Genomic DNA, 13,665 nt, shown 5'->3' with positions numbered 1-13,665 from the left:
GCCCAGGAGAGGAGAGGCGAGGGCCTAGGTCTCAGGTGGCTGCCATCTCCCACCCGCAAAGGGCCCTTCACCGTGCGTTCACCGTGCGTTTTCCTGGGTGGCAAAGACTGAGGGCAGGGTGGGGCCAGCGTGGACCACGTGGGGCCAGGCCACGGCCACGGCTCCCTCAGAGTTTTGGGTTCCCCGGAGCAGGCAGCTTCTTTGCCCGTCTGTGACCTGGGCCATAGTCCCCGGGGCTCATTCTAGTTCAGCGGGACGTAGGTGAGACGCCTGAGTCCCCACCGGCCCCAGAAAACCTGGGCTCTGAGAAAATGCTCCACAGCTTGGCTCCGTGCCTGGGAGCCCCAGGATCCTTGTCAGAAATGTGACACCTTCCCTTGTCCCCTTGTAAACAACTGGGAACCATCTACGTGAATGAGGGACGTCCTCTGGGCAGGTGGTTGATTAAATTTGACGTGAGGCCGCCTTCCGTGGGCTGACTGTGGCGATGTCTTGCAGCCTCCGAGGGACGAAAGCCTGAACGGCCTCCTCCAGGGGTACAGGATCTACTACCGGGAGCTGGAGTACGAGGTGGCGTCGGTCACTGAGTCCAAGACGCTCAAAAACCCCTTGGCGTTACGGAGCGAGCTCACAGGTGAGCCGGCCGCTGTCCCCTCCTCCCGCCCCAGGTACCACGCTGGCCTGGCCGCTGGGTCGGCAGGGGGTCCAGGTAACCGTAGCACCTGCCGTGGAGGCGTGATGGGCACCCCGTGGAGGGCTGGGGGATGGGTGGACTGTCTGCCGCAGCCCAGTGTGACAACCAGGGGGGACCAAACAGGAATCTCCGAGCTTTGGGCCTCTACCCAGCGGGGGTCAGGGGAGGCTTCATGGAGGAGGAGCCCTTTGCAGTAGGTTGTCAGGTTGAAAGGACTTCAGGGAGGATGTGAAGGGAAGGGCATGACTGACAAGGGCCCTCAGAGCTAAATGGTGGGGAGGCGGGGGGCGGCAAGGGGCTGAGGGACCGGGGCAGCCAGTCAGGAGCACAGCGGGGCCGGTACCCCGGGTCCCCTTGCTCTTCACGCGTGGTTTGCTCATTCCAGTCAGACAGGGCTCTTACCTGAGCCCAGGTAAGCCGACCGCCGTACCCACTACTGGGCATCTGGAAAAGTCTCTGCCCGGGGGAAACTGACTCCCGTGTCTTGTCTGGCGTCTCCTTGTGCTGTGTCGGGCCTCTGACCTTTCAGCAGAGGGCGAGCGTGTGACCCACCCGTCTCCCGCGGGTGCCTGGCCGCTTCACAGAGAAGGCCGTCACCCCAGCAGCTGATGGCAGTGTGGTGGCGGGGGGCATGGCACAGCCCCATCCCTGCAGCTGTCCCCACTCGCTAACCGCCTTTCTGCTTTGCTCACCCTCACAGCCCACAGCAGCTTCAAGACCGTGAACAGCAGCTCCACCCTGACCACGTACGAGTTAACACGTGAGTGCCCGCGGCCCGGGGAAGCGGCTGCCAGCTGGGGGGAGGGGGGGGCGAATGGGAGGGGCCGGCGAGAACCGGCTGGGACGGGTGGAGCTCATGGAATTCACCCCAAGCACTGCTGCTCAGCATGCAGAACCGCCGGCGGGCAGGAAGGGAACCTTCTAGAAACAGGACGAAGGGGACTAACTGACCAGCTGGTTTTCAGTTTGGGACAGAAAGTGGGATTGAGCAAGGTCTCTGCTCCCCTTGCTGGTTTTTTTCCACGTCACTTTATCCGTCTGTCGCCCACCCCTCCCTGGCTCACCGGCCGAGTCCTAACCCTCCCCTGACTCCGTGACCTCCTGGCAGCTAGAGAACCAAGTGCAGACGGGGCTCCAGCGATGAGGTTCCTCACTGGCTCTCACTCCAGGCTTTTCAGTGGCGGGTTATGAAGGACGAGAGGGGTGGCCCAGCCCATGCAGCTTGTCCACGGCCACTCCAGTTTGTCTCAGTGGACACCTGACAGTCTTTTCTCCTTCTGTGGACTCGGCAGCCCCACGAGCCCTGGGGTTGAGGCTAACAGGCCAGGCCGTGTGGTCCCAGAAGCCACGCGGGTGGGCTCCCTGCAGGGCCACAGTCAGGCTGAGAGCAGGTGAGGCCAAGTCCCACTCAGCCATGTGGCAGGACCTGTGGACATTTCCGTGAGCGACGGGCGTGGTATCTCATTCTTGGGGAGGCACAGTGTGCAGTCCTGGCACGTCCCCATTCACACCATTCCCTGGGACCAGACACGCACACAGGGCGTCGGGAGAGCCAGCTCTGAGGCAGCAACACTGACCGGAGAGGGAGCCCTGCAGGTGGCTGGTTCAAAGGCCAGCTACTCCGCCACGTCACCCATGCTGGCCACTGTACACGTGGCTTCACACATTTCTCCTGAGGACACACAGTCATGAGATCAGGGGCTGTGGTTTGCCTGCGTTCGTATGTAAAGCCGGGTCGGCCTCTGCTCCCGCTGAAGGAGAGCTGGACCCACGGCTCCCTGTCCCGGGCTCCTTGGGGCACCGACCCCTCAGTGAGGTGCAGAGAGGGGCCGTCCAAAAGGGAGGAGGTCCTGGCAGGCTGACTGCCTCCAGCCCCTTGCAGATCTGAAGAAGTACCGGCGCTACGAGGTGATCCTGACGGCCTTCAACATCATCGGGGAGAGCCCGGCCACCGCGCCCGTGGAGGTCTTTGTTGGCGAGGCCGGTAAGCCCTGCAGCCCCACCCACAGCCGAGGCCACGGCACAGAGCGTGCCCGGCGCTCTCGGGGGCCACACAGTGCCCCCTTCTGTAGATCATGTTGCTGGTAGGATGGGGGATGTGCGGGTCACAGGCTCGGCCGAGGGCTGCAATGTCCCCACGGCCAGAGTGAGCAGCCAGGTGTTGCTTTGAGACCCGAGGTATTTATTCACCATGTGTGCTGATGCTGTGGCCTCCGTGGGGTCGGGGTGTGTGTGCTTTGTCACCTGCATTCCTGGGTGGGCCTCAGCAGGGGCCCCGGTGCCAGTGTCAGCCCAACCCCTGGTAACAGCCCTGGCAAAAGCCCCATGGGTCAGTTTCCACCCCTTTTGGCTGAGACATGGCCCTGAGTGTGTTTCCAGGATCATCCCTTCTGCAGGGTTAGCTGATTGTGAGATGTGTTGTCGTGTGGGGACCAAATTGCGCCCAGTGTAGCCTCAGTAACGCAGCTCCCCCTGCCCTCTGGCCAAGGGGCCTGCCCGCGGTCTCTGCCCCCAGCTGACAGCAGTATCCTCCGTGTTGGCCGATGGTCTGGGTTTCGGCTCACGTCTACTGGTGCAGGGTCCAAGGGGGACACTTCCAGCCGGAATGACTGGAATTCCCTCCGGGACAGAGGCCTGGGCTTGTGGGAGGAAGGGGTTTGGCAGCTGGGCCAGGTCACAGAAACACGTCGGGTGACGTTGCAGTTGGAGAAGCTGTCCCTAAAATACAGCGCCAAGGGTCCAGCCCGAGCACGGGACCTGGAGCGCAGGCAGCCCTGGCCTCTCTTCCCTGGACGGGTCCCTCCCGCGCCTGGAACACGGTCCCACTGCTCCTCAGGCAGCTCTGCCTGGCCGTCCCTCACGGAGAGTCCCGGTTCCTTCCCTGGTGCCCGGTCCCCACAAAGACGTCTGCATGTCCTTGTCAGATGAGACTGTCCTGGCTGTGTGTCTGTCCCTCCTGAACCATAGCGCTCATCGCGAAATGCTTCTCGTCCTGAGCTGGGGACCAGGGGCTCAGAGCCTTTGCTGTCCTGAAGATAGGGGCTCCAGAGCCCTGTGGGGCAGGCAGGGAGCAGCAGTGGGGGTTTGGGCACCGGGCGTCCCAGCAGGCGGGGCTGGGGGACGCAGGAGGAACTCCCGTCTCACAGCAGGTGGAACTGGGGGCTCCAGCCGAGTCCCTGTGTTTTGGGGCAGGGATGCTCCTCGAGCCTGTGAATTGGGGTGGAGTTCAGGCACAGGGCTTGGTCTCTATCACTGGGTTGTGGTGAAGATTGGGGGGCTGAAGGCAGGTGGGCTGCTGGCCAGCCATTAGCAGGTTCCCGTCCCGTCCACCTGAACGTCCGGAGGGGCACGGTGAGTTCCTGATGGTGCCACCTCTGCTTCTCCTCTGAGATCGGCCCAGTTTCAAAGGTAGTGGACTCCTGTCCAAATCCAAATTGCTCCATCTGTGGAGCCGCGATGGGCCTGGCAGGGCCGGGAGAGCCAGATGAACCTGAGCAGGTCTGGCCAGACCAGCAGCTGTTCCAGCCCAGAAGGTGACCAGGTTAGCCAAGCTCTGGGCCTAGGCCTGAACCACAGCCCAGACTCGTCTGCTGGCAGCGATTTCCTGCGGGTCTGGGCTGTAGGACTATGGACACTCTGCATGGTCAGCGTGGGTTCTGTGGCCCAGTTGTGCCGCTGGGTGGCTTTGTTGGGCCTTCAGGTATTACGGGACACGCAGGTGGAGGAGAGGTGTGGGGCAGCTCGATGGGCACGCGGGGGAAAGGCAGGCTGGGGGTGGGGTACATGGGCCTCCGGGGGAAGCATCCTGCTTCAGGGAAAGAAACACAAGGTCCGTCTGCCCGCCCCTTAGCTTTCTGCCCTGAAACGGCATCACCCACAGATTCTCACGTGGGGACTTAGACTGACACCGAGGCGGGACGTGTGCGTCACCGCTTCTGGGCAGGGTGGGCTCAGGAGGCCAGGACGCCCCTGCAGGCCAAGGCTGTCGGCCCCTGTGCATACGAGTGACAGAAGCTCCGGAGGGTCCAGCCACCTGGCCCGGCCCCTGCTCCTGCCTGCGGGGCCCTCCCCACCGAGGCTCACCGCCGGACCGCGTGCCCCTGGCTTGGACACATAGTCCTGTGTCGAGGTCCAGGAGCAACGTCACAGCCCTGCAGACAGCAGCCCCTGGCCGTTGGAGGGAGGACAGGAGAGTGCGGAGACTGTGCTCCATGGGGAGTGGGCCTCTGTTGCCTCATCTGTACGATGGGGGGTCCCCACACCCAAAGCGCTGTGCCAGACGCACTGTTCACCCTTGTTCCGTTGCTTTCGGCGGCACAGGGCTGCTTGGGCATCAGTGTTGCTTCGGGAACAGAAAAGTATCTTGAAACTGTTGGTTTGCGTTTTTAAAGAACAAGAAACTAACTGTAGATTCGGCCTTTCCTGCCCGCACTCTGAGGTTGTGACTGCTGTTGGTGGGAATCACACAGCTTCTGTCTGTCTTTGCGCCCCCGCCTCCGACAAAGCCTATGCCGGAGCCTCAGGAGGCGCTGAAAGGGGGCGAGTGAGCTGGGTGGAAAGGCACGTGTGGCGCAGGGCCTGGCCGCGGTCTGCAGGGCGGCTCACGTGGCTCCCCGCCTCCCCGGGGTCCTTCAGTGGGACCCCTGGGTCATTCTGAATGGAACACGGGTCGTGAAGTTACGAAATCCCGCGCAGCTTCCTGCTGTGTCAGTAGCCAGCCTCCGGGCCGAAGGGCGTCAGCGGTGCTGAGCCGACAGACCCTGAGTGGCCTCTGGGCCATCCTAAGCAGGAGGAGCCAACTTCTGCTGACAGCCTGCTGTGTGCCAATGGCTGTCTCTGCTCCCCAGAGATCGGCTGAGCCTGGTGCCCAGGGCCCCCGGGCTCTCCCACCCTCTGGGCTGCTGCGAGTGGTTAGCTCCCTTACTGCAGACACTCTGTGAGCCTGGCCCAGGGCTTCAGCGTGGGAACCCGCAATGGGCCTGCAGCGTCACCCCTGGCTTCGCTCTGGACCCGCCCTGGTTGTTCCAGCCACAGGAGCCTCATCCGGTCAGTCCCACGTCCCTGCCCACCTGCTGGGCTCACTGGTTGCGCTCGCCTGGATCCCGCATTCCCCAGCAGACTTGGGACAGGAAGTGCCCGGAGATAAATGACGGGATTAATGGCTCCATCCCCATCAGTGCAGGAATGTGGAGAATATTCCGATGCCTAATGCTCTGTCTGGAAGGGATCCCACACATCACATGATCGGAGTCCAAGTCCTTGGCAGGTTCTCCGGAGAGTCTGTGGTTCAAGCACTGGCAGCCGACCAAGGCCTCTTCACCAGCTCCCATTCGCTCACCGCCCGCCAGCCCCGAGGGGAGGGCGCCTGAGGCTTGTACTCCAGGTGGGGGAGCTGGCCTGGCCTGCGCCCCGAGGGGCTGAGCTCCCCAGGGTCAGCCCCGGGCTGTGGGCCTCTCTGAGGGTCGCGGAGCTCAGCGTGGACTGGACTTGGCAGGACGAGCAGACGCGTTACCCACACAAAGGAGGGCGACACCGTCTGTGTGTCTGTGTGGAGCCTGTGTCCGTGAGCCCACCGGGTTTGGCGGCACCAAATGCAGCAGAGGGTCTGCAGGTGCTCCGACCCCCTTCCGTCCCCAGACACCGCCTGCTCCTGCCTCCCCTGAAGAACCTCCTCCTTGTGTTTGTTTTATGTTTAACTTCTAGTTAGGGAGGCGTGGAGCCCGGACAGGAGCCGGTGCTGAAGGCACAGGGCCCGGCGGCCACTGCAAACCTCCCGCATCGCTCTGAGCGCTTCTCGGGGATCGTATCCTGTTACGTAAACATCACACCATGTAACTTAGGAACATTTTCAGTGTATGTCTCTAAAAGAAGTCTTAAATATGTAATGAATATAGAACATTGTGTAGAATACGGCCACACCTGCTCTGCTCCCTGACCCCGCACCTGGGGCGTCCCGCACCTGAGTGTCCCGCACCTGGGGCGTCCGGCACCTGGGGCGTCCCGCACCTGAGTGTCCCGCACCTGGGGCGTCCCGCACCTGGGGCGTCCCGCACCTGAGTGTCCCGCACCTGGGGCGTCCCGCACCTGGGGCGTCCCGCACCTGAGTGTCCCGCATCTGGGGCATCCCACACCTGGGGCGTTCCTCCGTTCTCTCCACACGTACAGACTCGCTCCATCAGAACTCGAGTCCTCCTTAGCTCTGCCTCGGCCTTGCTTTGAGGCTCCTGTTGTCAGAACCGCTCAAACCCGGCGGTGCTCCCGAATGCTGTGCTTGCTGCCAGCACCTCTCCGGGGAGAAGGCAGCCGCTTGTCCTAGATTTCCTCGGCACCCTCGGCCTGGGCGGTGATAAACACAAGTGGAGCACATCAGTAGTTATTGTGGGGACACTGCGAGATCCAGCATTTACATCAGGGGCTGCCCCCAATTCAAGCCTCTCCGAGACCCCAGAGTGTTGGGCTCAGGCCGGCACCTCCCCCAGCAGAGCTCACGCTCGTCGGGTGGGGGTTCCCTAACGCTGCGGCACAGGTCGGCCCACACAGCTGCTGAAACAGCGCCTGTCACCTCACAGTCTCTGGACTCCAGGCCTGGCTCAGCTGGGCTCCGCTTCGGGCCTGTGCCACGGGGCCAGCGAGGACGGCCTGCCGTGTGCCCTGGAGGCTGGGCCAGGGAAGGTCATTCCTAAGCTCACTGCCATGGTTGTTGGCAGGACTCGGTTTCCTGGGCTGTTGGGCAGAGGCCTCCCTGAGCTCCTTGCCTTGGGAGCCTGTCCATGGAGCCTGTCACAAGGCAGCGGCCTCCTCAGAGTGAGCGAGTGGGAGGGCGAGGGGGTGCGAGCAGGAGGGGCACCGGAGAGCCGGCCCGTGCCTGTGTCCTGGGCACAGTGCCACCCCCACCCCCATCACAGTCCACGGGTCAGAGCCCGTTGGGGGAGGGGATTGCGTGAGGCGGTGAGTCCCGGCGGGCAGGGTGGTCAAGCGGCTCCGTGGCCCGTCATGGCCACGTCCAAGGCTTGGAAGGCAGAGCCCGGGCCTCACCTCCGCTGCTCTCGGCTCACACAGGCACCGCGGGGAGACGGACATTTAAACCTGCCGGCACACGGGGACGCGACCCCTCCGTGTCTGGGGGATAGAGCCCAAATGTGCCCCCACTAGGCGATCGGTGGACGCGGGGCCCGGCTGCCGGAAGGACGCCTCTGCTGGACTCGCACCGACCGCCTGCTCTTTGCTCTGCCACGACGGACTTCATCTCAAGCAGCCGCCTCTTACAAGAACCGAAACAGGGCCAGACAGAGCAAGTGTCCCAGTCCCACCCGCTGGACCCGATATTAAAGTTCGCCATCCAGGGCCTTTCCTGCGACCCCCATCTACAGTTCTGTAGCCTGCGGCACAAAACATTGATTTTCTTGGAAACAGTTTTTGTGACCAGTTTCCTGATTTCTCTTAAGTTTCCTTAGAGTTGTTTCTGTTCTGGCTGAGCAGTGAGGTCACAAGAGGGAAGCCTGGGGTTGGGACTCGGAGGGAAGGACAGCGGCAGGAGCGAGAGGTGGCTGGTCTGAGGCTGCTCCGGGGCCCAGAACCCTGCCCTTGAAGTCCCTGCCCCCCACGCCTGGAATTCTGGGAGGGGCCCTGCTCACCCCCATCGGGCAGTCGGTCAATGCTTCAGAATAATCATCTCAGGCACGTTCAGAGAGCATTGTGACCGGAGCCTATTGTTCTCCTGACACCGAATGCCAGGCTGGGGGTCAGAAGGTGACTGGCCCTCACCCGTCAGTCAGCAGACCCCACGTGCACACTGCGGGCGCCCATCGGGTCCCACCCAGCAGTGACTTCCTGGCAGTCGGGCTCCTGGGGCCTGCGGCCTGGACACCTGCCCTTTCCAGGAGCCAGAACACACATCTCGGGCCCACACGCCTTGTCTGTGCTCACCCACCTTTCTCCTCCCTGCCAGTGCCATCATCAGAGGTCTGTTACCTGCCGTGCCTCATGGCACAGAAGCCTGTGCTGGAGGTAGCTGGTGGGCACAGCAGGGGCTTCAGCCTGAGGACATCGGTGCGTGGGGCTCCGCTGCCCAGGATGGGACCAGGGGCCCCTGTCCAGCACATGTCGACCGCAGCGCAGGGACTCACGGGCCCCTGGCTCCCGGGGGACCTCCCGAAGCTGCCTGTGGACGCCAGCGTCAGGGGCCTGTTCCTCCTACCCCTGCACCCCTCAGGCTGGCTTCCACGGTGCCTTTGGGAATGAAACTCGGGGGTGGGTGGGGACCCCGCATGGACGGTTCCCGCCCGCAGGCAGGGTAATGGCCGCGTCCATTCTACCTCTCACATTTTAATTGCATGACAGTAATTCTGCGATAGAGTTGCCGACGGCAAACATGCAGGAGACGTTAACTTTATTTATGTTTTGGGTTATTAATGTGGCTGTTGAAATTCCTCCAGTTAGTTTTGATTGAATTGTTTTTTTGCGCGGTTCTGTTGTTTAATGGAGCGGTAAATAAGAATTTCTGATAATGAACCCGAGCATCTGTCACAACAACCTGGTGTGGTTATTAACATTCCCATTAGCTCGGGGTGGGCGTGATGTGGGCACCGCGCAGTTAGAGCAAAACAAATGTGGGTGTCAGGACAAGCGGGTGTTAATTACTATTTTACTCCGCACTGAGGCCGGGGAGCCACGGGGAAGGGGTGGCTCGGGAAGGTGCTTCTCTCCCGAGGCCTCCTGGGGAGCCGGCGCGCTGGGCTGTGTCCCTCGGCAGGGCCGGCCTCGCGGTCTCCACTCATGGCCGGTAAACAGGCTCGAGTCCGCAGGCAGCGCTCCGAGGCCCACAGGCCTGGTGTCAGCATGTGTCAACCACAGTCACACGCTGCAGATGATGAGGGAGGGGCCCACTGGCATCCGGGACACACAGGTTTCAGCAGGTTTCATAGGGGTTGCCAGGGAGGGAGAGCAGAGGGGGTCCCAGAGAACAGAGGCCCCGCCAGGGTGCCCCGCGCGGAGAAGTGTCCTGAACCGTGCCCGTGAGTCCTGGGTGTTGATCCAGCTTCCCGGGGGCTGCCTGGGAGGCTGTGGGGGGAGACGGCCACGGCGTCCCTCTCTCACAGTGTGGCCCTGCTGACACCGGCAGCACCCCGCGTGGAGGGGGAGCAGAAGTGAAGACGGGGGCCTCAGAATTTGAAGCCATAGGGGCCTCGCTGAGGAGCATGTCGAGATGAAATCTGTGTCTGCGTCCCTGCTGGAGGGGCACCTGCGCACTGCAGACCAACTCCACCCGGAACCGGGACCCCGGGGCCCCGGGACCTGTGCTGGGAACCGGTGCTTCCTTCTCCTCAGCTCCACCTGCGGCTTCCCAGCTCTCAGGGCCCTGTGCTCGTCCCGCTTAATGTCACAGCTGCCCTTGGGCCAGGTCCTCGGCCTGAGCTCGTGTCTCAGTCAGGGAGCACGTAGGTTCGGGAACTGTGCTGTGTCTGTGTCACCGGTGCTCTTTGTAGCCCTGGTTGTATTTAGTGCATTTAGGAGCGTGATCGGGGCAGGGTTTTCGGGGTCCCTAGCGTGGAAGCTGCAGGTGAGGGCAGTCTCGGGCCCACGCCTGTGAACCGCCCCTCAGCCCCGTGCTCTCTCCTCAGCCCCGGCCATGGCCCCGCAGAACGTGCAGGTGAGCCCGCTCACGGCCAGCCAGCTGGAGGTCACCTGGGACCCGCCGCCGCCCGAGAGCCAGAACGGGAACGTGCAGGGCTACAAGGCAAGGCTCTCGGCTCCGCTCGGCGCCTTCTCCCAGGTCACCGTGGGCCAGGAGGGGTGGCCTAGGCCCCAGATGGCGTCTAGCCCCATCCATGCTGCTGCCCCCCGATCGCTTGGTTCCCCGGCTCCCGTGCCAGGTGCACAGCCGGCCGTCAGCCCGCAGAGCTGTGGCCATACTGAGCGCCAGGAGCAGGCCGCCCAGCCTCACCTCCTGGCCGCTTTGTCCCTGGGCCTCTCCCCCCCGGCCTGGCCAGGGAACCCTTCCCCCTCCCGCCCCCATCTGGGAGTCTCCAGCGTCTTTGCTGGCAGTAAGACAGAGCTCTGAAGAAAACAGCTTCCCCATCCCAGCTCTGCCCCTGGGTCACTATTGGATGGTGCATGAACCCTCTTGATTTTGTGGGTCCAGGGGGGCCCAAGAATTTGCAGTCTTAACAAGTTCCCCCCGGGGGGTAGTCCTGGGAACCCCACTTTGAGAATCACCGTACTAAAATGCTATGATTCCACATTAGCTAAAGGTGCCAGAGAAGGGAGGAGAGAAAGGCAGCCAGCGGACCAAGAAGAGTTTGGGGTGACGAATGATTGGACAGAGTTGGGTGACCCGGGGCAGGAAGCGCCTTGCCCCGGCCTGTCTGCGTAGAGACCCCCTGAAACCACCCTGGAGAAACAGCCCGAGCCGTTCCAGGAAACCCCCCACCCTCCAAATGGATTTTCCCGTCTGGGCTGCTGGAGCCCAAGTTGGTCCGTCATCAGATTCTATGAGCTAACCTGCCCTGATGACTATTGAACCAATTAAATGTCCATTTAAAATGATTTTCGTAGGTGTTTCATGAAAATAAATGCCCTCCTCCGTGGCAGGGCCGTTCCAGTGATTAATGAGGTAATGGAGAGGCCCGGGAGCTGCGAGTCAGGATGCCATTTGTGTACGTCCAGAATATGTTTTCTAATTTCCTTAACGATGAAGACATCGGACGTGGCTATTGATCTCGTTAGGAAGGGCTACCCCGGCCCAGGGCTTCCTCCGGGCAGCTCAGAGCACAGACACTGGGCTCTGTCACAGGCGGACGTCGGCGATACCCGCCTGGCTGGCACTGCCGGGCAGCGGCTCCTGGCCAGCTGTCCAGGGAAGCAGTTCTGGTGACCTCTGCAAACCTTGGTCCTGGATGTCAGGTTCACTGACAGCCACATAAAGCTCAGCAAGGGGGCCTGAGATCCAGGGAAAAGCAGTTGTCCCCACAGTGCTGAGCCCGACAGGTTCTTGTCCATGTTCCTTCCTTGTTTTAATACCAGTCTGGGGCCATGTTGACCGAAGGCTTAGGTGTGAGCCTTGAATGAGACCCAGGAGCTCAGGGTGGACCCTGGGGCCCATCCACAGGCTGGAGCAGAGTGACATGGTTGGGGTCCCTCCTCTCCAGAAGCAGACGTAAACGAAGACGCCAGCAGCATGGCTCTGCAAGAGCGAAGGGACTGTCCTGGTCACTGAAGGAGGGCATTACTCCGTCCTCAGACCCCCATCCCACAGCATGGGCTTCCCTTAGGCAGACTCAGACTCTAGATGGACACTCAGAAACGCTCCTCACCAGCTCCCCAACCACACGAGCAGCTGAGGACATCTGTCCGCCCTGGCACTGCCCTCGCCACCCCTGATTCTGCAGGAGAAGGTGCCCCTCCGCCTCCCACTCAGGGCCGTTGCACCCTGGGGCGCGCTCAGGCCCCACTCTCTGGCTGGAAACAGGAGGCACCCTCCCCATGCCCACCTCCGACTTCTCGCTCTAACAGGTTTACTACTGGGAGGCGGACAGCCAGAACGACACGGAGAAAATGAGGGTGCTGTTCCTGCCCGAGACCCTGGTGAAGCTCAAGAACCTGACCAGCCACACCCGCTACCTGGTCAGCATTTCCGCCTTCAACGCTGCTGGAGATGGGCCCAAGAGCGACCCCCGGCAGGGACGCACCCACCAGGCTGGTAGGAGAAGCAGCCGCGTGTTTTTTTCTCATAGGCCTCTGTTGGACGCTCCCTTTGAGAGCAGCTCCCCTTGTCCCTGTTCGCAGGGCTCTGCTCTGCCTGGCCTGTAAGGCATGGACACTGCAGCTGGGAGCCTGTGGAGAGGCAGCCACATCTGGGCTGGGACCACGTGGGTCCCCAGGGCCTGGCTCAGCCTGGTCACAGTGGGGCTCCATAAGTGTCAGCCAGACGTGAGCGATGTGTGCCTCTCCCAGGGTCGCCAAGGGCATGAAGGGCTCTGCTCTGCACCTAGAACACATCCCAGCTCCTTTAGGGACCCCTTGTCAGACCCACCAGCTAGCGTGTTCTCATCGCCAGGGAGTGGGCTCCTTGTGGGTTGAGCCCAGGCCATAGTATCGGACACTGCCCTGGGTCTGGGGCCGCAGACCACCCCTGGAAAGAACTCGCCAGCTGCCTCTCAGTCACACGCCCTGGCCAGATCCAAATGTGTGGATGGGGCTGAGCCGCCAGGTGGCACACACAGGGCACATTGTAGGCTCTGAGCGGTCACCCACTCTTACGGTGCTTCTCAGAGTTTCCTAGTGGCCTGGAGAATATCATGAAGCTGATTCAGTATTTCAAATACCCAGGGTTCTGGGAGCTCTGAGAGGCTCCTGATAGGACCTGGGAGCCTAAGGCAGGGAGAGGGAGGTTAGGGGGCCCGTAGGGTGACACCCTCCCGAGATAATTCATTTCCTGGGGTCGGGCTCCCGACATAATTCATTTCCTGGGGGCACGACCATCGGCACAACTGCTTCCTTTGGGCTTCCTCCAGCAGCTGAGACGGGCTGTGTACAGGTGCTGGGCTGGAGGGCCGTAGGCAGGCCTGAGGGGCAGGGAGTGGGGCCAGGGCCCTCGCCAGGGCACTGGGGGCCTGGCAGGTCTCAGGACCTAAGGGCCCCAGGACTGGAGGGGGGAGGCAGGAAGGTTCCTAAGCACCCAGGGGAGCTGGAGGAGAGTCATCCCCACCCAGGCCATCAGGGAGGGGCACCTCTGGGCACCAGCACCCACCCCCACTTTCACACAGACCCCAGGCAGAAGCGGGGGGAGGGGTGCGGTGGGGTGTGAGCAGGGACGGCTCTGCCTGGCCACATGCCCGGCCTTCTGTGTCCGTGGTTGTGTCCCCTGGCTCAGGATGCTCCCCAGCTCCTCCTCCGCTGACCCAGCGGGTCCCCTGAGAGGGCAGAGCGCCAGGTGGGATGTCAGATGAGGGCGGGGAGGGTGTCCTCCGAGG

The 13,665-nt window shown here is 62.4% G+C and overlaps 1 protein-coding gene across 1 annotated transcript in view; it reads left to right on the top strand.

Moving 5' to 3' along the window:
* SDK1 (sidekick cell adhesion molecule 1) overlaps nucleotides 1-13,665 on the top strand; it is a gene marked incomplete at its 5' end in the record, with an annotated part of 555,106 nt that overhangs the window by 517,491 nt on the left and 23,950 nt on the right. Inside the window, 5 exons of the mRNA XM_081133971.1 lie at nucleotides 499-634; nucleotides 1,395-1,454; nucleotides 2,577-2,678; nucleotides 10,315-10,430; nucleotides 12,206-12,392. Of these exons, the coding sequence (XP_080990097.1) occupies nucleotides 499-634; nucleotides 1,395-1,454; nucleotides 2,577-2,678; nucleotides 10,315-10,430; nucleotides 12,206-12,392 (601 nt within the window). The remainder of the gene's footprint in view (nucleotides 1-498; nucleotides 635-1,394; nucleotides 1,455-2,576; nucleotides 2,679-10,314; nucleotides 10,431-12,205; nucleotides 12,393-13,665) is intronic.

Source organism: Miniopterus schreibersii (genome assembly GCF_964146895.1).
Source record: "Miniopterus schreibersii genome assembly, chromosome: 4".
Taxonomy (NCBI): Eukaryota; Metazoa; Chordata; class Mammalia; order Chiroptera; family Miniopteridae; genus Miniopterus; species Miniopterus schreibersii.
The sequence above is the reverse complement of the archived record's forward strand: the minus strand, read 5'-3'. Positions and strand labels throughout refer to the sequence as shown.